The following is a 24,781-nucleotide window of genomic DNA, read 5'->3' as shown; positions in this document are numbered from 1 at the left end:
GCGTAATTTATGAGGCTGTAAAATCTCAATAAAATGCATACTAATGCCAATATTAACAGATAGCTAGAAGACCTATGGCTTCCGTATTGTAGATGTTAGAAAATCAAACAGGTTTGGTAAGGAAGAGAATTGCCAAAAATAGAGTCGTCAAAATTAGAGCCAAAGCACACGATGCGATGCGGCGCCGCACCGCAAAGATTTCGCCGTATCGCGCGACGCAGATATTTCTATGTAAGATGACGCAGCGGCATCGCTCCGATGTCGCACCGCCACCGCAGCGCATCGTGTGCTTTGGTTTTCAGAAGTCAAAAAATAATACACATTAGGTATTTATTGAAAAGGCGATAAACTTTATCACGGCAGTCGGAAGGCGGAAGTTCACACGACCGGTCCGGCCGGTCGGCGCGCGCGCATGTGAGTATGTTAATACGGCCATTAGGGCTGGCCGTTGCACCTGTAAGGCACCTGATACAGCCTTGCTGATAAGGCCTGTTTTACACATTAACAATAGATCTGTTCTACGGTGACATTTACATTCTTTGTTGAAGGAAACTAAGCTTTATTTGTAAGTACTAATGAAGTAGTGAATTTCGTTATAACTGCGGTTACGTGGTTTGATTTATCATGGTAAATGGCAAACTGTACTGTGATTTCATAGAAAGAAATAGCGTAATTTCCTCCCAAACCACCTACTTGTTATCTGCCTAGTCTAATTTACTTCTTATAACTATTTATTTGGTTATTTTGCCATGAATATTGACCTTAGTGATCAGTGATTCATGTTTAAAATATTAGTAACGGAAACAGTATATGTTATATAATCTGTGTTTTGGTAGAGTCAGCCCTGATGCGCCGGCGCAGCTTCCAGCCGAGTGTGACGTGCGCATACGACGCGCCTGCCCATTCATGGCGCTTAAGTAACATTTTTAACGCAAAAAGCTTAGAAAGTTAAGTCATAAGTTTGTTTTTATTGGTACTAATGTGTCTGAAATAAAGAAATTAGAATGATTGAATATGTAACAGGTAACAACTTAATAAAGAAAATAATACGTAAGTAAAGAGGCGCTGTGGCCATTCATGCATTCAGTTAAAAGCAATAATTACTTCATTAATATACTTATTATAATATTTCAACACAACATGACGATAAAGGAAATTATTTCAAAGGCAAACTTTGGCAATATTTCAGCATACCCAGCTAATTAAAACAGTTTTAATAGTATTCTCAATAGTCGTTAAAAGTAGACCTAATTGCAATTAGAATGTACAGCTTTAACTATTTATTAATAGTTGAGCTTTCATTTTATAGTCGTTAATGGGCACTCACAGTCGGTATTTGACGTGAAATTTAACAAGGGTTATTATTTTTTAATGAGATCTCCGTGGAATTCGAATTAAATGTTAATTTGAATATGCAATATACAATTTTAAGCTCGTAAACGGATCACAACGCTAGTTCCTATAAATAGGTAAGTATTTATCTTTGAATAAACAGTTATTTAGTGGTAACCCAGATACCGTACTGGCGTTTAATCACTTTCGTGTGTAATTAAATTACACAATAAGTATGAATTAATTGGGCTGTGTTACAAATAAATATTAACTTAAAATAAATCAAGACATTAGTAGTAAATACTTATAGAAGTTCTAGCAACCACGACAGTTCGACAAGAATACAAAATTAATAAGGCATTCATTCTGTATGACAAAAATTACAAAACTCATTCATTGGTTTACGTAACTTTGTTAAATATTGAACCGTGACCCCAATTGGGTTCAATATTTATTATTGTTACATGGATGAGTCAAATTGATCTCAAATTGATCGATGTGTTCGTTTTGTCCAGGTATAAAGTACGTTCTACTTCACATGCATTGGTTTCAATTAAGTTTTTATTGACAAACAACTCGGTGATATTAAATTCAAAATAATTATTGTAATTGTGTAATTAACACATTATTCTTATTCACGTCCTAGAAAGGTTGACATAATTAAACCGAACCGTGTAAGATATCCGCAATCCGAACCCGTTGTTAGTGGTTTAATGCATTATTTAATATACGAGTACATATCTAAGGATATTAAACAATGCACTAAAAGACTTTTAAATCTTCTACCTAGGTCCGGTAGTTACGCTCTTTTTCAGTAAAAGTGAATTTAAGAATGCAAAGTGCATTTTTGCAATGGTGCAAGTGCTTTAGAAGAATACTCTATCTTTTGGTGATAGGTACTTTGAAACGTCTTCAAATGTGTACTCAAAGTTACTTTGATAATATCGATTCGTAGGCACTAGTTTTAATAGTCCATGCAAATAAAGGAATATTGACTTTGATTTTGAATAATTATATCCTTTTTTGGCAAGTTTCCGAGAAGGATCAAGGTTTAGCAAAGAGTAGGTACATAGCAAAAACTTCCTTTTCCAGTATAATTTAAATGCTACATTTTTAGCTCTGGATGAACTAACCTCTGTAGAGCCTTTAACCTTGTTACCATTTCTATTAACTGATGCAACGATCGAATATAACATACCAAGCAGTTAAACAAATTGCGTTACTGTAAATAAGTGATTTAATAAATTGTATCTAACGACTGATTTACATAAATCTGCATTCTACATGTTCGGCATTACTCTGATTGGATGTTATTAATAGTTACATTACTGACCTTTTGTTAGGTTCGAGTTATTAAATAAAATGTCTATAAAAAAAGTGTTCTTGCATCTATAATTGAGATTACTAAAGACGAGAGCTTTTGCCTTAAAATTATTAAAGGTTAAGAAGCATTATTGCTTCTAAAAAAGTGAAATTCAGTAATACGTAGCTACTTACTTAGTATAATACGTTTCGTTATGAATTAGATATTTGCACGTAAGTATATTAGGTTACGTCGTAGTAGTTTAATTTAAAAAAATTAATAGAAATTGACCAATATTTAAACATACTTTAACCTCGTCAATTTTAATAAGGCCGTTATATTTTAAATTATCAAAAGCTACCACGCAAGTTTCTCTTTTCAATATCTTTTGAGATTTTACTCTTTCGGTCCTGCCCTGACCTCGGCTAGTACAATGCTTTTATAACAATTCTATTATCGGCAGTTACGACAAAATTGATCCAAATAGGCATTAAGTAGACAGGCGCGGTCTAGGCCTTTGTTTATAATTATCTAGACTTTTACTTGACTTCAATGTGTTTTATTGCTCTTAGCAAGCCATTAGATCCTAGTAGCTTATTAATTTCAGTTTAAAATTAGGTTCGATACCGTTTTATTGAGCTCAACGAGCTTTTGGAGCTTAAAAGTTCGATCTTAGTCATAATTTAAGCTGTAAATTAGCTTCGGCAATGTTTTATTGTTCTAATCAATATTGCGCCTTATTTTAACACCTTCACTTTGCGCAGGTGGTAAAATTTAGTGGAAGTGGAATAAAATTGGTATTTTATGAATGGGCCCAGACTTGATTGGTTTCTGGAGTTCATAATTTGTTGCAATGAGAAACTAAAGTTGATTTAAGGAACATTACAAATTTAAAGTTATAGCCGTAAAAGTAGAGTCGGTTTAGATCCAGTTTACTTTGTTGAAGAATTGTCTATTTCACAATGTTTTAATCACATTGAGCTGGCCATTTTACTTGCAAAATAGCATCTATTTCCACAGCTTAAACTACAGCAGTGTTTAGCTCAACAGGCCGTCCGTGCACAAAATATTATGAGTGTCTTAAAATGCGTGCAAGGTTTAGTTACAAAATATGCTTTAGTATAATAATAAGCAAGCCCTTATCGCACGTAGTTACTTAAACTTAGTACACCGTCCGCGTCTACAATGTATAGTTGTCAGCGCATTGCACTATACTTTTCTCCAGCAAAACCGCCTCTATTGCAACTGGTTAAGGGACTACAGTGTGTATCTTGATGTGTCTCGTGTACGATCTGTACTTGACGCGACCTTCGGTATGTAGGTGACATGTCACTTGCGTCCACCACATTAACATTGCCGCATAGTTTACTTGGCTATGGCTACCCACTATTATTAAGTCTAGCAATTTACGGGCCTGTGACATCTTTGGTTCTGGCCAAATGTCAATTTATGATATGAAATCTTGCTTGAAAAGTTTGATGATTGAAGCTACTTGCGGCCGCCCGCGACTTCGTACACGTGGATCCCATTTTAACCCCTTAAGGGTGGAGTTTCATAAAATCCTTTCTTAGCGGATGCCTACGTTATAACATCTACCTGCATGCCTTTCAGCCCGATCCGTCCAGTGGTTTGGGCTGTGCGTTGATAGATCACTATGTCCGTCAGTTAGTCACCTTTGATACTGTGTCATTTTATAATCATCATCACCATCGTAATCATCAGGTCATTTAGTTTCCACTACAGGAGGACTTATCTCTTACTTATTAGAGACAAATGGAGTATCTGGCCTCCACTATCTACATACTAGCTACATTTGTTTGTTGACCTAAATGTTCGCATTTTCAGTCTCATTCACATTCGCATATTTAGCCATGCGATTCCCATAGAATAGAAAGAGGAGTGGCACTATTCCCGTGAATGACGTAATAGGCTAAACTTTATATTAATCAAGCTTTACATCAACTGGCAGTCTCTAGTAATCTAGATTAACCGATAACTGTCATCTTTTAGAATAAGCCTTGAGTTACTTAGCATTGTGTGTTTGCTCTACTTTTCACAATTTGTCCGTTTATGTAGAAATTAATGTTCTACACACATAACTGCTAACAACTGAATTTTATGTGCATGGTCATTGTTTAAATTTAGAAAATGAAAAGTTTAACATCATGTTAACATAGCACACTTCTACAGCGGCTCTGACGTTCTCGATTTTCTGTCACAGAGTCTTTCATGCACGGCCCTAGTTAAAATTCTTACTTAGCATCAACTTACCTGGGTGTTCATCACCTCTTAATATACTAAAAATGTGTGTGAATGTTCAGATGTCTAAAAATCAGTATTTAATACGCCTTTGTAGCTCCAACTTGAATGAATTTTTAATTGTATTTTGAACTGAATCATCCTTGTACTACATACATACTCCAGTCTATAAGATAAGGCATACTGATCTAGTAACGAAAGACACGCCCTTTGCAAAAAACTATTATCTATGAAAATACTTAACTGTGCAGGTAATTAGGTAGAGTCACGTGACGATCAACACTATGGCGTGAGGCGCTGATTGTAATGTACAGATGACAGCTAAACACTGGAACCTTATCTGGTTATAAATAGGTGTTATTTTGCTACAAAAATGTAGAGCCTGCTGTGGACTGTACAAATAGCATCCTGAAGGTCGGCACTCGCAGTATAGTCAGTGATCACGTACGCAGTTTTTATCATAGGAAACGATCTGATCATTTAAAATATATTATTATGATGTAGGAGTAATCAAGTGATTGACAATCTTGACATAGAGGTTCCAGGTTCGATTCCAGTTGGGACGCAAAAATTGTTCTGTGTATTTGCCCTCAATCTGGCAAAGGATATTGACAGCAGAATTAGGTCATCCTGATTGTCCGAAAACATATCATATGATTACATTCTTCAAAGGGCACCTTAAGCCCGTTTTCACCATCAATCCCTAATTTTAGGTGACCCCTATGAAAAAGAATTCCTGTTATGTGTCACCATAGGGATAACTTAAAAATGGAAAACTCTCTACACATCACTTAATAAGAAAATGCCCCCAGTCTTTTACAATATTCCCATCGTATTCTTCAATCGCATAGCCGTAACTTTGTAAGTAACATTTTAAAAGTTACTAAGCGCATACGTCATTGCATAATAGTATTAGTAGTAGATCTTCACGTACAAGTACGAAACAGGTTTCGGCTCCTTTTACGTGCAACCGTCTGGTTTGAATTTCCATTGAAAAATTGGAAATCACTGTTCCAGTATCGAGTTATTTATTAGGATAGGCAGGTAATCTATATGTAAACGAAAGCTAAATTGAATAAGTCTATTATGTCAGTATAACTTGCAGTTTTAACTACGTAATTTGCTTCAGATGTCGTTTAGGCTTTTAGCATGTATTATTCACGGTTACGTTAGAAGGAATATCTGTCACCGTTACTGGGGTTATTTACCATTTTTCATGTTTATGTCAAATATGCCAGTCAGTGATTGCGTCTATACGATGTAGTGTTAGTTATAAATGCAATTAATGACCGTATTCACAAACGATGCTTGCTTAAGTGAAGCAGCAAATAGAACGCACAACGTTGAATAGAGCTCTGTGATTGGTTCGTGTGTCATCCTGTGCGTCCACGCGCACTGTGAGACCTCATAGTAATGTTTGTGAATACGGGCGTCATTCCACTAACCAGAGATGGTTTGGTTTCGTAAGGCGATTGAGTGCGCAGTCTAAGAAAGGTAGAGACTTGAGTAAACTTTTAATTAACTCAGGCTACCAGTAGTAGTGTTTGTATTAGACAAAAGTAAACTAATACAATAAAGAACTTCAATAAATCTCTGACTAATTCATACGAGTATGACTTAATGGATAGTTTAGTTTTTTCGTAACACTACTTATAATTTTCAGAAAATGATAATGACAAAAGTAAACTAATACAATAAAGAACTTCAGTAGGTAAATCTCTGACTAATTCATACGAGTATAACTCAATGGATGGATAGTTTAGTTTTTTCGTAACACTACTTATAATTTTCCGAAATTTACTGAAGTTCTTTATTGTATTAGATAGGCTTACTTAGACTTAAGTAAGTATTGAAATTATGAAAGATAGTTTCTGATATAAATAGAATGAAAGTCAAAGTCAAAGCTTTTATTTACTACTTAGGCCCTTTCCAAGGCGCTTATACACGACCTAAATAACTTTCCCTACCACCACTTCGGGACAACATTATGGGCTGATTCTGAGAAGTGGCGGAAGAAACTCATGCCCGTTTTCACCATCAATCCCTAATTTTTAAGTGACCCCTATGGTAATACATAACAGGCATTTTGTTTTCATAGGGGTCACTTAAAAATTAGGGATTGATGGTGAAAACAGGCGTCAGTCACCTTTCTTTAAAGTCTAAAGAAAACTATACTATGATACTTTAACTATATAATACAATCGCTATAGACTATAGACATCACAGTCCCTTCACATCCCGTGTATGCCTCAGCTTATTTCTCACAGGTTTAGCAACACGATCGCCATTTGTTAGGGTAATGTCGCCATTGCGTATCCTAACGAATGCTATCTAGTTTGTAGTGCTCCATAAATTAAGGACAGTTAACAAGTCGATCGATATTCGAGAACGATTCTGACGCGTCGATTTCGTATCGGCGCCGCGATCGCAGTTTGTTTTCATCGAGACACAATCGATTAATTTGCATTGACATTATAAGCATTAAAGTTCCTTGGTAATTTTCTGATGTAATGTAACTGAATCGATTCACAAAATTCTTTCATGGCTACAGAACTTTTGTATCCATGGTATCAATCCATCTTTCACAGTATATATTTTTCTTGTGATTTTCCTATGGTTTGTTGTCCCTTGCAAAACTGTACTGTCTTTGAGATGATTTCACCGAATTGCTAATTATGAGAAATGGTGAGAGAGCATTAATTTTAATTTTCTTGCTCTAAAAACTTTAATGAGAAATTCTTTAGCTAGGTACGCTATGCGTTTCCATTGTCATATTTCGAGTGGGTGTGCTTTGAATCAGCGCAATATTTGACCCTAACCAGTCTTATATCAAAGTTCAAACGTTCGCGTGATTGCCGATCGTAAGATAACCAAATTAGTATCGCTCCTAAAATTATTTAACCCTGTGTTTGTTAGCTGGTGTTAAATAATCTAGCTTTGGAGTACAATGGCCGTGTCCACTGTCTTGCATCACACTGTCGCAATGGCCACTCATAGGGCTGACACATACTGGGTCACTGCATGACTTCAGGGCACTAGGCCATTAGATTTAATGACCAAGTTTTTGCTGGAAAATGCGTGGCTGAATGCTAAAATGAATCAATACATCTTACGACCTTCGTATGTACAAAGTTAGTGATTTTCAGTTTAGTGATTGATTTATTTATTTCATTATTACTGATTTTACTAACTTGCTTTCTTGCTAGTTTACATTCTCAACCAGAAATATATTTTATAAAGTCTCCAAAATTCCATGCATTGATTGGATTTCATTACGTAGCCTTGTTTTAGCTTAGGTGATTTTGCAAAGTTGTTTCCAGCTATTTTATGCAACAAAAGTTTTAATTTTAAATGGTGGAAGCCCTACCCGGTGCGTTCACACTTCATTCGGTGCGCGCACGCATACTCTCGCGCATTCATCCTTAACCTAATACGCATAGAGGTCACATTTCAACAGCAACCGACGCGAATAACCGCAGGCATGCACATTCCGCGTTGTCAACATTTTCGGTTTAATTACAATTTAAAAGCTAAAATATTTAGATTAGTCGTACATTTGTATATTCCAGTAGTTTTAGCTGTAGAGTTATTTTATTATAGCTCTTACAGATTCATAACTACAACTGTTACGCTAAGCATTTAGATGTGTTCTTAGTTTTAATTTAGTATTGGACTGTTTTGTTCGAATGCCTACGTGAATATTCTAGGCTTTAACTCAATAGTCATTGGTCGAGGTAGGGCTCGTTACATAAACAAAGTCTAAGCATGTTTTGTAAGTTTGTCGTGCTCGCCCTGCAAGGATGGGCGAGATAGTTGCACAATTAATTGTGGCCAGAATGGTAAAGCAACAAAGCCTTGCTTTTACACATTTGTTGTGCAAAATGCAGATTCATGCATAATTCAAAGTCCAAATTCATTAATGTTACAGTTGTTTGTAATTCATGTGACCGCGTTATGTATTAATTGCGTTTTTCCATTGAAACACATTTTGTTATAGCAATTAAAATCAGCCGAAATTAATTGCAGATACATTGCTGTAATGATTGCGTTTGAGGTTTCTACATTGTCAGTTTTGTTCAGGGTTTTAGTTAATATTTTTTTTTTTTTTTTTATAAATCTTTGGACAATTTCACACAGCGCCAGCTAGCCCCAAAGTAAGCAACTTAATGCTTGTGTTATGGGTGGTAGCTTAACGGATATACTACTTATATACTTTTTTTTTTTTTTAAATACATACATATTATACATAGTCACACCCAGACCCGTCACAGAAATTAAAATTCATCATTTCAATTTCTGCCCGGCCGGGAATCGAACCCGGGACCTCTCGGCATTGTAGTCCGTTCTGAACCACTACACCAAACGGCCGACATTTCGATTAATTCAGTTTTGAACAGGGTTGGGCGCCAAAATAAGCAGTGTCAAGAACGTTGATTGAATTTTTGTAGTTGTTTTATTTTGATATTGGTTTCACTTAGAGATGGGTTTGTAGCCAGCTAGTTTGGATAATAACTGATTATTATCTATTAATAGCCATTATTAGCCATCCATTGGCTAGTAACCCTGCTATTAATAGTTTCTTACGTTTTTTCTTCCACCTTTAAAATCATATCAATATTAAAATCAAATATTACTCAAAGAAACAAAAAAGAACTAAAATATTAAAAAACATTAATGTAATTTATATAAAAGACATTGTAGTTAAAAAAGAATCTAAATATAAAAAAGCAGACACTGACTGACTTAGTGACACTCAACACACAGCCTAAACGGCTAAACGTAGGCACTTGAAATTTGGAAGGGACGTAGCTTAAATACCGTAGAGGTGCACTAAGAAAGGAATTACCAAAATTCCCAAGGAAACGGGAATTAGCGGGAAAATCCTTTTGTATGAAAAATCTAAACCGCTTAAGTTAGACGCTTGAAATTTAGCATGTAGGTACATTAATAAACTTAAAGCTTAGTTACAACAAGGAATTCCCGAAATTCCCACGGGAACGGGAATTAGCGGGAAAATCCTTTTGTATGCAAAATCTAAACCGCTTAAGTCAGACGCTTGAAATTTGGCATGTAGATACCTTAGTAAACTGAAAGTTTAGTTACAACAAGGAATTCCCGAAATTCCCACGAGAACGGGAATTAGCGGGAAAATCCTTTTGTATGAAAAATCTAAACCGCTTTAGTTAGACGCTTGAAATTTGGCATGCAGGTACCTTAGTAAACTTAAAGCTTAGTTACAACAGGATTTTACAAAATTCCCACGGGAACGGGAGTTAGGAAAAAACATTTGTATGAAAAAGTCTAAACCGCGTAAGATAGATGAAGGGGGTAAAACGGGATCCACGCGTACGAAGTCGCGGGCGGCCGCTAGTGCGTAATAACAGGCGATACTAAAAAAATACATAAAATACCCAGAAAATGTCAATAAATAATGAAAACTCTGATATTTTTTGACTTTTTTTATCGATAAAAATAGGTTTAGTAGTTCCGCCTATTTTCATATGTGCACTTTCTCAAGACTCATACTGTACTAGCGGCCGCCCGCGACTTCTTACGTGTGGATCCCGTTTTACCCCCTTCATCTATCTTACGCGGTTTAGATTTTTTCATACAAATGTTTTTTCCCGCTAACTCCCGTTCCCGTGGGAATTTTGCAATATCCTGTTGTAACTAAGCTTTAAGTTTACTAAGGTACATGCATGCCAAATTTCAAGCGTCTAACTTAGGCGGTTTAGATTTTTCATACAAAAGGATTTTCCCGATAATTCCCGTTCCCGTGGGAATTTCGGGAATTCCTTGTTGAAACTAAGCTTTCAGTTTACTAAGGTACCTACATGCCAAATTTCAAGCGTCTAACTTATGCAGTTTATATTTTTTCATGCAAAGGTTTTTTCCCGCTGATTCCCGTTCCCGTTGGAATTTTGAAATATCATGTTGTAATTAAGCTTTAAGTTTACTAAGGTACCTGCATGCCAAATTTCAAGCGTCTAACTTAAGCGGTTTAGATTTTTCATACCAAAGGATTTTCCCGCTAATTCCCGATCCCGTAGGAATTTCGGGAATTCCTTTCTTAGTGCACCTCTACGGTATCTAAGCTACGTCCCTTCCAAATTTCAAGTACATACGTTTAGCCGTTTAGGCTGTGCGTTGATATATCACTAAGTCAGTCAGTTTCTCCTTTTATATATTTAGACTAGCGGCCGCCCGCGATTTCGTACNTTATTAGCACTTACCCATCTCTAGTTTCACTTGAATGGTTCCTGACCAATTAGTTCATGTAGGATCCGGTTTCAATATTTTGCGAAAATCTATTTTTGTTTGAGCTGTTATTAGGCTGAGCCTAACAATAAAAGTAACATTGAGGTGTCCTAATAAATTAAAAAAATGCTGTTGTAAAACATAAGCGTGAATTCCGATACAAATGTTGAAAGTGTTAAAATTGTTAGCCACTGGCCGACTTGACTTTCAAATAAAGTCCAGAAAGAATTTAATTCACATACACTGCTGGTACTAATTATGTTAAACATTGTGACTATAGCTTCAGGGCCTATTTATTTAAATGTAAATTTAATATTTGCCAATACCTACAGTATGATAAGTAGTTATCGTTAACCAAGGTGTCATGATTGCTCCTTGTTTATAATCGGGCATATTCGTTATGCCCGATTATAAACAAGGAGCAATCATGACACGCGAGTGGTAAGTTGTCTAGACATAGCGGTAGTCTCTGGTACTACTATATCGCTAGTATCGGTATACAGGGTGGAATTTTGTAATGCCACCTGGAGGGAAAGTACTCTTAATACTGTAGATAGAAAATTTTACTCAAACAAAACATTCCTTTATTTTTGAAAAGAAATAGAACTGCATTCAAGGATTTCCAAAAATTTGCTTGCTACACTCGGGAACCGAACCAACTAAAATCTGTTAAAAATTACATCCTGTATTTTTATTGCATCGATCGTTAGGGTTAAGTATAAGGATGAAATCTTTCTAACAAACTTGATAAATCTAATGGAGAGAAAACCATGAACTTAAATTATTTTAATTTTTACAAAAAAAAATATGGTATGGTGGTAAAATTTTCGAAAAAAAATCGAAAATCTTTGAATGCAGTTCTCTTTCTTTTCAAAAATAAAGGAATGTTTTCTTTGAGTAAAATGTTCTATCTACAGTATTAAGTGTACCTACTTTCCCTCCAGGTGGCATTACAAAATTCCGCCCTGTATATATCGGTATATCGGTAGCCAACGAAACTTCCTAGATACCAAATTACTACACTGATTCTGCGCGGTTTAATCTCCAAGTAGCTGCACTTACACAATATTTAAATGTAGGTATACCTAAGTGCGCTTAAGTAATTATTTCGTTAGTTAATTAAACGCTGTAATTACATCAGTTTGTTGTCACTTTATGTTTATTTCTTTTGCGGACTGTTTTGTATTTAATAAGTAATGTAAAAATATCCCTTAAGGCCTTTTATGTATTAAAACATAACACTCGCTGAAGAAGCTCTTTTCTTTAAGTGTAGACACTATTTAAATGTTGTAAGTCCACTATTGCATGCCGTGGCAACCTATAATTAAGGCAGCACTTAGATTAAGTTAAAAAAATGTTGTAAATATTGATTGTCTTCTAGTGTAGGTATGTCTTGTTGGTTGTCCTATTAAATAAATAAATGAAAATAAAGAGATTTTTTTAATATTGACAATAGCAAATCAATCTTTTACGGTCGATTATGTGAATGTCCGAGGTGTATAAGATTTAAATCAAAGTGCATTCACGAATAATTAGAAATTGCAGAACACTTTTAATGAATAATTCATATCTTACAAATACGATCACTATCGAGTTTATTAAGAAGTAATGACATTAATTTACCAGTTTAGACAAACAGCCTATTTTTGTACGTGACCAGGAACTTAAAGGGTGTTCTTGAATTAGCGGGTTGATGCTTTGATTTATTCATGAAGTAATATAAATTATAATCATTTTAGGGCTTGCCCAACATTTGTCACTTGGCTCTAGCCAATTTAATGTTCACCGACCGTATAATCATATCCAGAAATCTGGTTACAATCATGAAACTGATTTGTCAGGTGCCTTGACGTCAACTCACTCCTACTCGTACTATATGAAACTGTAATTAATTGGTGTCAGTCAATTGACGTGATAAAAGTCTGGAATCTAGCTAGGTCATGTAGGTATGTACCTACTTGAAGAAAAGTGGCTTGTTTAAACACTGGTGTTTCTTACATACGTCCTACGGGAAATACGTAAAAAGCATAGTGGGTTAAAAACCTGTATTTTCATAATATATCGAATAAAATTAGGTTGTTTTCACTAATTGACGAAAAATCACTTAAGTTTTTCAGGATCCACAATAAATTTGAGTTTTAATAAAACGAAAATGATGAATGAAATAAATGCACTCGTAGTTGAGTGATTAAGAAAGGAAACGCTTGTTCAATATTCATTATTGACTCTACTTCACAATATCGAAAATCGATAACAATATCAAAACCGCCTTAAGAAATTCGGACTAATGTTATCGGTTTTATCGACACACCAGAGTTATTACAGCTGGACCATGTCTCTATAACTCCGTGTAGAATGTATTTAAATCATAATTTATCTGTTTATTCTTGTGTGTGATTAAGAAAGGACACTAAGGTTGAGTTCCACCACCTAACTTTGACCGTAACTATATCGATAACCGGTGCTTCTTGTATGGAGTTTGACAGATTTTTGACGTTTGTAAGATGGTGCAACCCAGCCTTATTGTTTTTGTTGTCAATATTGACTCTACATTCGGTCCACTACATCAAAAATCAATAACAATACCAAACAAAATAGTCAAGAGTAGATAGTTTGATTCGGACCACTATTGTCGGTTTTATGGACACTCGAGAGTTATTACAGCTGGCTCATGTCTCTATAACTTCGCGCAGACGTCCGATTTCGATCGGGCCCGTTCCGAACATAACTTAAGTTGCACTCATTTTACAACTCAAAATGCCACCTCGTAAATTGTAAGGCGACGTCGGTTATTGCGGCATTACCCGCTTTCGGATATTACCTTTCAATTTCGGTTCCGGATAGAATTTTATAGCCAATTTAATGATAATATTAATTTGGATAATTAATGCTAAAATAGATAGTTTACATAATATTAGTATTCTAGTTTCTCAGTTTGTTGACGCTGCCAAGGAATTTAGTCATAATACCGCATGACTAACTTCTAAGCCTTGGTGAGACGGTTCCAATCTTTGATCTAAGCTATGTCAGTATTAATAATAATGATTACCTATACCCGATACAATATTCAGGAGTTAAGGTTAAACGGTACTTATTTAATATTAAACTGTCAGAAGTTAGGTATTCAACCAACGAAAAGTCAGAACTATGGATTTAGCTCTTTTCAATACTAACTTAAACTATTAGGCAGCTATTAGAACGTATCCAATTAAAAGACTAAATAAAACGTACCCTTACAAAACTAAGTACGCTTAATGAGTCTGTAATTGTTAGTTGACTACTTATTCTTATAATTGCTAATGAACTGGCATAAAATTTGCGACTCTAATCACGCCGACTTTGGTGTATTGGCTCTGTGCACGATTACAGCGCCAACTAGCGTCCACAACTTTGTGGGCTCTGTCACATTGACATTTAGGTCGTCTATTTGTGAAAAAATATCGAAATGAAAAAATTACAAATATTTTCGACTAATAAATTGTTGTGATACCACGATTTGGGTGGAAAAAAGGTTTTGAAATCATATTGGTCATTCAAATCAAATGAGGTAAGTCCAAAAAGTGTGTTTAATTTTGATTGTGTCAGGGTTTGTTTACTTCATTTATAGTTGTAGTTTTACAGTAAAACGAAAAGAAAAAGCTACTTTAACGGTTTTATCATATAACAGTAAATATATTTAAATGTTCCTGTATCGCTAGTAATAAATTAAATATCGTTTTCAGATCGAAATGAGTATTGTTTTGAAGACCGGGTTTGTGAGTGTTACAATATCAAATTCCAACCACAAACCGTATTTAAAGGAAAGTTGATGGTATTGGCTGGACAAGTCCGAGATGTAGCAGAATTAAGAACAAAACAAGGGCAGAGTTCAATAATTCACGCTCTCATCATAAGGCAAACATCTGTGCACAACAACTACTGTGACCTATGATATTATAGAATTTTGTTTTTATATAATATCATTGACTGTGACTCATTTTTGTACTACCACGTTGTAGTATAGTCTAGTTATTTCCAAATTGTAAACGGCTATTAAACCAGCCCTATCGAAATACAGTCCACTCTTTTATTTAAGTTCCCAGTAGGACCCTTTTCATGCGATTATTGAATGATATTAAAATGTATTATGTAGTACCTAGTACTTCGCACCCAGCGAATACCAGTTTAATTTCGCATGACCCGGCGCGCACGTGGTCACACGTCAGTGTGACGTGACGTCACACATGTGGCCTGCCTTCGGCGGACCTCGGCTGAGGCCGCGTCAAGTTCACACGTATCGCTAAAACCAGTTCCAGTGCGACGTTACGTAATACAGGCATAAGCTGCATTTCCGCAGTTTCCCTTGCTACGCGGAGTTAAAAGTTTGTAGCGTTTTGTAGCGTCTGTAGCTTTAAATAATGCTATGATATGATTCTTAAATAAATTATCGGAATGCGTTTTATAGATCCTCGTATTTAAATTGATTAGGTTAAGTATAAAATTTTAGTTAGTTTGGGGTTTATTCTACCGATTTAAATAATATTGATGGACAAAATTAAAGGCGCTAAATTAGAAAGAAGTCATTTACTGGCTGTATGCGATTGATGCCTTTGCTTGATAATGGTTATATAAAAAAAAAGAAATCATTTTGATACTTGAGCGGTTGCAGTCTATTAGGCAGTATAAGGTTTTTGCCCTTTGCCTGTTCCTAGTTTCAATTTTGAAAAGGTAGCAAAACATCTGGCAGATTTTTTGCCGCCATTGCGTTTAACGATGGATTGTTTTTGTTGCAAAACGTATCTGTATTTTATTGTCCATTAGCTTTGGATAAAAAACTAACACGTCTAGGTCTGTTGAAATAACAGCTAATATTAATTACCTATTGTTATTGTGGCACTATTAAGTTTTTAGTTCATGTACGTTCGTAAGACTCATTGATTAGATCTATTATTGCATAACATGCGATTGATTCTGAATGAAAAGTAAGTGAACAAAACACGCGATGGTATGCAGTTATTGAATTGATTCATTAATAAACGATTATGTAAATAAGTTTCTGTGCCATGTAAGCCATAATGACCGTTATTATTTGTTTACAATTGTTGTGAATTTTTATCACTTTAGAAAGTAAATTATGTCTAAATTACTGAAAGAATTCAAGGTTTCAGACGAATGACTTTTATGAGTGGGTAGGTACAATAGTTTCTGATATGTCATTGTTTCCTAACATTTCCAAAAAGTCTAGAAGTAAATTTTTGGCATACCGTTATCCTGGAATGAGTATGTTGCGACTTTGTTGTTATTATGTTTGCATTGCCTAATTTGTTTGCATGATGAATTATTATAACTATGCATTACGACCTGACATGGATATTGGTGTTTCTACTATTGTATAATAGCTAATCTGGAATGTATGGTTCTTGTAATGGGTGGTCGATGTTGAGTTCGATGTTCGATTCGAATTTGCCATTTAAGATTGACATTAATGATATAGAACTTAAAGGTACACTACCTACTAAAATTGTTACTCTTTTGACAAAAATTGAAGTTGGTGGTGGAAGTGCATTCTTCATTTGAATATTTAAAACTTTTTAATCATCGAAGCCTTTAAAGTTTTTTTTGTAAACTGCCAGTGTCTCTAATGTTATGAACATGTGACAATTTGGCCAGTCACTTGGAAAAAAATGTCTGCCCACGTTACCTTCTCCATATAAAAACTAGAGCACCAATTATGTTTCTATGTCACAATAATAGGCCAAATTAATATTCCGTTCAGATTTTAGACAATTACATTTTTAGTTCCGATCAAAAAAATAATTAGGACACTTAGTCAATTGCTCAAGACTTTAACATGGCTGTATAATTTGCTACATAATGATTGGTTTTATTTTGTAATCAGTCAAGGTCTGAGACTTTTGTGCCCACATTCGTCGGCTTTCAACATAAACCCGTTTGGTCAGCTGGCTGTGCCTTCCTAGTTGGTGTTCCGGGTTTGGTTCCCTGCTGTGGAGGGAATTTAGACTTAAGACTTTCGTTCGTTCATTCGTTTCAGCCAAATGACGTCTACTGCTGGACAAAGGCCTTCTCCAAGGTTTTCCACAATGCACGGTCCTGCGCTGCCCGCATCCAGGCTCTTTCCGCGACCTTTACCATATCGTCGGTCCACCTAGTAGGAGGTCTGCCCACGCTACGTCTTCCAGCCCCTGGTCGCCACTCGTGAACTTTTCTGCCCCAACGGCCATCGTCTCTACGAGCTATGTGCCCCGCCCACTGCCACTTGATTTTAGCAATTCTGCGAGCTATGTCAGTCACTTTGGTTTTTCTGCGGATTTCCTCCTCCTCATACTCGGACTTAAGACTTTGTTAATAAAAACTGAATGTTTATTGATTAGGACACATATACTTATGAGTTTATACTAACTAATTGTTCTTTGATTAAAGAAACAACAGTTTGGGTCTTGATTATAATAAAAAGTGTATTTTAAATGTGGTGAATGTAATCAAGTAGTGTTTTGTTTTTATTATAGTTTAGAAACAACATTAAATGTTTTATTATTTAAAGCCTTGTTATGTATTCTTATTACAAACCGGGAAGCGAAGTGAAATTTTATTTCGTTACTTAGATTCAAATACATCGACTACCTACATAAGTAGATAGAAAATGATTAAATAGCATAGATGCCAGGATTATCTTATAGTGTAGCTTTTATAGTATTTACGGCATATCTTTAGCCGTGTATCGCAGCTACTTGGAATATTTAAATTCTATTTATGCCGGTCGCGCCCTATAGCGGAACACGACTGGCCGCGGAGGTCACAAGTTTACATGAAAATCTACTTCTATTTATAGGTAGTACTATTAAATAAGATAAAATGTTTGTTTGTTTGTCTCTAAAGACACCAATGTCTTTGCATCGATTCTTGAAAATGATATGCACAGGTTTTTCGTACCTGAAACTGCTCTTACCCCAGATATATTGCAAAGTAATCTTTAGTAGTGATTTCTGTTGTATGACAATAGGTGCTGGCAGAAAGAATACAGTTATCTCATTTTATAGTACCTACCTAATAGTTTTTTAGATCCAATAAGTATTAATTGAACATTTTGATGTAATAAGTAATAGTAGAAATATTATATTTGTCACCAATTCTTTACTAAGATTACAAAATCTGCGAGTACTTTTATCGTTCATGAAATAAATTTTCATGAACTATAAATTTCCACCTTAATTACTTTCCAATTTTTACCCATTTTTACTCACAAACTTTTCTTTTGTTACAGGCGATAGTGCTGTGCGTGTGCGTTGTGCTCACGACCGCACAGTTCGGGTACGGAAACGAATACGACAACTTCTTCGCGACCAGCTTTGGCGCTCCCAACCTAGGGGGGCTCTCAGCTGCGGCAGCTAGGGACCCCAGAGCCAATACAGGTATTACAGCACTATTTTTGGTCTTAGATTGGAGGGAGTATTCTCTGTATCCCTAGTGATATGAACGAACACGTAGTTATTCACAACTTCTTCGCGATCAGCTTTGGCACTCACAACATATAGGGGGGCTCGGCTGCGGCAGCTAATAGGGACTCCAGAGCCAATACAGGTATTACATCACTATTTTTGGGCTTAGATTGGAGGGAGTATTCTCTGTATCCCTAGTGATATGAACACGTAGCTATTCACAACTTCTTCGCGACCAGCTTTGGCGCTCCCAACCTAGGGGGGCTCTCAGCTGCGGCAGCTAGGGACTCCAGAGCCAATACAGGTATTACAGCACTATTTTTAGGCTTAGGAACCCGTAGTCCCAACTCCCCAACCTAAGAGAATAGTTCTGTTTAGAAATCTGGTCGTTCAACGACTACGACAACTTCTTCGCGACCAGCTTTGGCGCTCCCAACCTAGGGGGGCTCTCAGCTGCGGCAGCTAGGGACCCCAGAGCCAATACAGGTATTACAGCACTATTCTTGAGCTTAGATTGGAGGGAGTATTCTCTGTATCCCTAGTGATATGAACTGTACACGTAGCTATTCACATCTTCTTCGCGACCAGCTTTGGCGCTCCCAACCTAGGGGGGCTCTCAGCTGCGGCAGCTAGGGACCCCAGAGCCAATACAGGTATTACAGCACTATTTTTGGGCTTGGATTGGAGGGAGTATATTCTCTGTATCCCTAGTGATATGAACTGAACACGTAGCTATTCACAACTTCTTCGCGACCAGCTTTGGCGCTCCCAACCTAGGGGGGCTCTCAGCTGCGGCAGCTAGGGACCCCAGAGCCAATACAGGTATTACAGCACTATTTTTGGGCTTAGATTGGAGGGAGTATTCTCTGTATCCCTAGTGATATGAACACGTAGCTATTCACAACTTCTTCGCGACCAGCTTTGGCGCTCCCAACCTAAGGGGGCTCTCAGCTGCGGCAGCTAGAGACTCCAAAGCCAATACAGGTATTACAGCACTATTTTTAGGCTTAGGAACCCGTTAGTCCCAACTCCCCAACCTAAGAGAATAGTTCTGTTTAGAAATCTGGTCGTTCAACGACTACGACAACTTCCTCGCGACCAGCTTTGGCGCTCCCAACCTAGGGGGGCTCTCAGCTGCGGCAGCTAGGGACCCCAGAGCCAACACAGGTATTACAGTACTATTTTGGGCTTAGATTGGAGGGAGAATTCTCTGTATCCCTAGTGATATGAACACGTAGTTATTCACAACTTCTTCGTGACCAGCTTTGGCGCTCCCAACCTAGGGGGGCTCTCAGCTGCGGCAGCTAGGGACCCCAGAGCCAACACAGGTATTACAGTACTCATTATCATCATCATCATTTTAGCCATTAGGGCGTCCACTGCTGAACATAGGCCTCCCTAATGATGTCCATGTTGATCGATTGTTAGCAACACACATTACAACACTATTCTTAGTTTTAGGAGCACGTAGTCCCAACTCCCTTGTGCTGAGCTAACAGAGTGCGTAACCTACATTTAACTGCAAAGATAACTTAATATTTTAAACGGCGCAATCTAGTCGTTCAATGACTACGACAACTTCTTCGCGACCAGCTTTGGCGCTCCTAATCTAGGAACTCTGCGGCGGCTAGGGACCCTAGAGCCAATACAGGTATACAACACTATTCTTAGGCTTACTTTAGGAGCACATATCCCTCATACGAGTAACCCTAGTGACGTGTACTGCACACATACTTATTTTTTCTCCTTGGTGACATGAAAAAGTAGACCAGTTACCAGTTTGACTGCCAAGAAAAGACGCCTACCTACTAAACTAATAGATGTTTTTGCCGCGAAATATCTGCTTCCAATCAGTTACTACTTAACAACCTTCAACGAGTTGAATACAAGAGTCATGTCAGACATTTTTTGTGATTCTTGTAGAGCCTAGGCGACAAACTGGGTTTCTTTGTCATTTCTTCTTATCAAAACCAGTTTGTCTCAACGGTAATTTAATTCACCTTAGTATTATAAGCAAGGGCTACTTAACATTAAAAATGTTGGTGCTTATTAAAAATTGAAACGAATTTGCTATTACACTGTAAGATTTTTTAGTATCCTTAGAGCTCTTTTTTGGTTGATTTAAAGTCATCAATCAAGTAAATAACACATGTAGAGCTTGTGTTCTAATACATGCGGTGCTTTACATATTCTTGATGACTATGATATATCGTGACAGCTGGCCCTGCTTCCTGCAGCGTGTAGGATATGTAAACTAGGATTTTAACATATTATTTATTGACAAGAGCCGTTTATGTGAAATCATTTAGTTTAAGATAAAGATTTGTATATTTTTTCTGTCATACTATGCTCCTATCGTATAATGTAGACGTCGGCACATCAAAGTAAATACATTGACACCTTACGTATTGTGTGAGGGGTAAGATTTTGCAATCTTGTTCAAAACATGAAAACATCTAAAATCTAATATACTAAAATGAATCATCGATTGCCAGATAGACTGCCGTTCGTGTTAAAGCTAATAAGCCCCAGATTTACTGTTTCACCCAAATGAAACGTGATGGTGAACTAAGTACAATCCTAATATATTCACCAATTAACGGAAGAATCTAGAATCAATTGCCTTGCCCAATCTCATGATTCATGAGGGATATTACGCGCGTAGTCATAAGAGCTCTATATCTTGGCCAATTTTTATTCGTTGTACAGATAATAGCAAATCAAGCTAATCACTATGGAATCTTATCAAGTTGTGATAAGGACCATTTTGCAATGAAAATGTACAGCTTGATGTGCTCTCATCCGTATATTTACATGTGTATACTCATCGCGTTTTCAATGCATTTCCTTGATATTGCAACGGCAAACGAAACCTTGATTCGGTTAATAATTAACATCAGAAGGCTGTGAGTTAATCACCACGATTATATTATCTCGTAGGTGTTACTAAAACAAATATGTAAACAAATTAACAACTACGTTCGCCATATCAATAAAGGTGATACACCTTCAGATGAAAATTCTAGGAATTTATGATTGAAATTTTTTAATCAGCATCATTTTTAATAAGGTAATATCTTCTTTTTAAAACTGATGCTCTACGAAATGTTTAACGTCTATTTCACCGAGAATATCCGTCATTTAAAGCATCAACATTTCATAGATATGAAAACTATAAATTAAATCAGAGATATTGAGAAATTATGATCACACACGCGACGTAATTCAAATTAATTAACACGGCGTGTTACCTGTCAAAACTAAGCCAGTCTGAAACATTTCCTATTTCCGAAATATCATGGCTATATTTGGATATCCTATTTCGGTTAAAGGAACACCGTAACATGTCTAGTCAACATGTAATGTATAGTTTAATTGAACTGACACACTTGTCTATTCTAATATTGTTAGAATAGTTAACGTTTGACTTCGTTATTTGATTGGTGAAATAGTGATCATGCTATTAAACAAAAGACAATTTGCGTATACTTACCTACGAAAGTAACTCTTTCTTATTTCCCTAGTTTTTACTACTTAATCATATTCTAAGCTAGTAACAAAGTGGCTAAGTCAACATTAATTGCTTTCTTACACAATTTTCATTCATAATTATTTACTTCATTCATTGTTTCTTGTCAATTGCAATCGTCTTCTCTGATGACGTGCACTAAGCATGTCATTCGCTTCATTGCGTGCAGATGTTTTTTTTTTCCTTTTATTACATACTTATATCATAATAACTTTATTGACACATACTGACAAACAAATTAAATAAACGACGTGTGGTTTAACGACAGTATGAGTATAAAGTGTGACACTATCATTACTGCTCCACCACACATCACAACTTTATGAATTTTGGTTCAGGAATTTTCCATGGTAGTTATAGATACTTAACCTAATCTATCGTTCTTAACCTTATAGTATTAAGAACCTGTCGCTTTGATCCATGGCGTAATCGTGGGCGGATATGTAATGATCCAATAAAGGACTGCACCATCAATCAATCCATGGTACACTTTTCTCCATCCATTAACTAAAAGCAAACGTCAAAAGTATACTTAGCCTTTTTAAATTGCGAAATGGTTGTCAACGTTTGCTAATAACATTTATGAATGAGTGCAATTATGTGTACTTATTTGTAATACGCATAATGGTAGAAGTATTGTTGCCCGTAATTTAGAGCCAAAGTACACGATGCGTTGCGGCGGCGGTGCGACCCCGGGGCGGTGTCGTTTGCGTCGTCTTACATAGAAATATCAGTGGCGGGCACACGAGCGGTGCGGCGGCCGCTGCGTCACGCGTTACGGCGAAATCTTTGCGGTGCGGCGTCGCAATGCATCGTGTGCTTTGGCTCTAACGCCTACGCTGCGCGTGCGCCGAAAAAATTCGATCATTGGGCGAGTCCAATTTCACAATATCACTCAAAAATGGTTTGGCCGTGAAATGCTACCTGATAGTATCTCAGGCTACGTTATTATTAAAGTCATTATTTGATTTAAATGTCTTGGAGCTGCGATAATAATAGATCTAGTAACGACTCTACATTTTTTTTTATATCTCATATCATTCTCAAACAATAACTGAATTTCATAATAGGTAATTGATTTCATAGCTCTAATGAAATTGAATTTCAGTATCAGTAAGAATGTAGAAGCCAAATTGAATTAAGATTTATTTTGAAGTCTGCATGAAGGCGTGCGATCCAGCATATCGGACAAAATATTATTTTGGTTGAAAACCGCGATGTTTTTTATAGTCGTGTAGTAATCAATAACTTAAACTTTGTACACTTGGCTTGAATATAATCTTGATCTAGCTTTGAACTTCGTTTCATAATAACGAGCTCCCGTCTTAAATAAGCATATAGTCTAAACTCCAAAGTACAAGTTTCAAAATCAACACTTCCCCGCAACTCCATTACTTTTTAATAAAAAAATTGCGCAAATAACCTTTAATTTGCCCGAGGAAGTTCCGTGACTGCACCTAATTAGTTAATCGCTTATTAGTGTCAGTATCTCCTCGTCCTATCTCGATGGCCACTCGAGCATAAGTAGGTAAACGCATTATCATTGTAAGGGCCCACGCGAGCGGACGACCTTTTGCTTCGAATGCCCAATAACTTGTACGCAAATTATGGTAATATAATGGTACCCATTTGGTAACAAAGTGGTGTAAGACAAGTGAAAGAGATCACTAGATAGTTGCATTCAATAGGCAGTTTCGAGCGACTAGCAAACAGTTGGCACACAGGCGTACGTATTTGGTAAATTACAGAACATTGTAGTCTTTATGTGTTGTCTTTATCTAAGTCATCTACATGCCTTAGTCCTGTGTAATGTGAACGGCACATCAAGCTAAATTCTAGTGAATCTCATTTGGTTATAATAGTTGCTGTTTTATTACAAAAAAGTGTAGCCTGATTTGCTTAAGGTACTGCACGTCTATGACATGGCTATCAAGATGTCTAAATCGTGAAGAAATCATATTTTGGGACTCTCAGTTGATTAGGTATTATAAGTTATAGGTCAGTTACTTATAGTCCAGTAGAATTAGATTTTAAATCGGAAATAATTCCTACAAAAGATTTTATTGCTTTAATGGCTTCATTGGTTGCCCATTAAGACTCTCCTAGGTTTTCGACTTCGACGGAGTTGTGCTTAAGTGGTGGGGCCCCCCGAAAGGAGCGCTTTTTCGGTTTTCCGGTTATACTGCGTAAAGGACTTACCCTATCGAAAAGTGGTCTTCCTGACGGTTGAAGGGCATTTAATCCTGCATTAAATAAGACCAAATTCATATGTACATATTCTAGATGTACTTTTTGGTTGTTTAGTATAGAACAATCGCCACCGCTTTTGACTCCAGCCATCTTCTGTGCTTACATTACAAAATGCAAATTGATCTACAGTTTATTTGACGTTGGTAACAAGAATTGGTTCGCCAATGTTTACCCAGCTCTTGTATCAATCTTCCATCAATCAAAGAGGAACAAGCTTTGTTTTACCATTACCCGGATTGATTTACTTAGGGTAATTCCAGGATACATGCCCCAGTGGGATAGGTGCCGCGATTTTAAGTACACTATGTTACAAGTAACTTAGCCTAAAGTTATAGTACGTATAATAGAAAGGGACCTCCCCGTACCACTTTTCGCCTCGCAAACCATCAAAGAGTGCGTTCGTTTAGCCAGTGA

At 36.5% G+C, this 24,781-nt stretch overlaps 1 protein-coding gene across 1 annotated transcript in view; it reads left to right on the top strand.

Annotated features, from left to right (window-relative positions):
* LOC114357998 (uncharacterized) overlaps nt 1-24,781 on the top strand; it is a 54,675-nt gene that overhangs the window by 8,532 nt on the left and 21,362 nt on the right. Inside the window, exon 3 of the mRNA XM_028311848.1 lies at nt 18,414-18,561. Coding sequence (XP_028167649.1) covers nt 18,414-18,561 — 148 coding nt within the window. The remainder of the gene's footprint in view (nt 1-18,413; nt 18,562-24,781) is intronic.

This window comes from Ostrinia furnacalis, unplaced genomic scaffold, assembly GCF_004193835.3.
Source record: "Ostrinia furnacalis isolate ACB-3 unplaced genomic scaffold, ASM419383v2 OfSCF3549, whole genome shotgun sequence".
NCBI lineage: Eukaryota > Metazoa > Arthropoda > Insecta > Lepidoptera > Crambidae > Ostrinia > Ostrinia furnacalis.
This window is presented reverse-complemented; position numbering and strand designations above follow the sequence as displayed.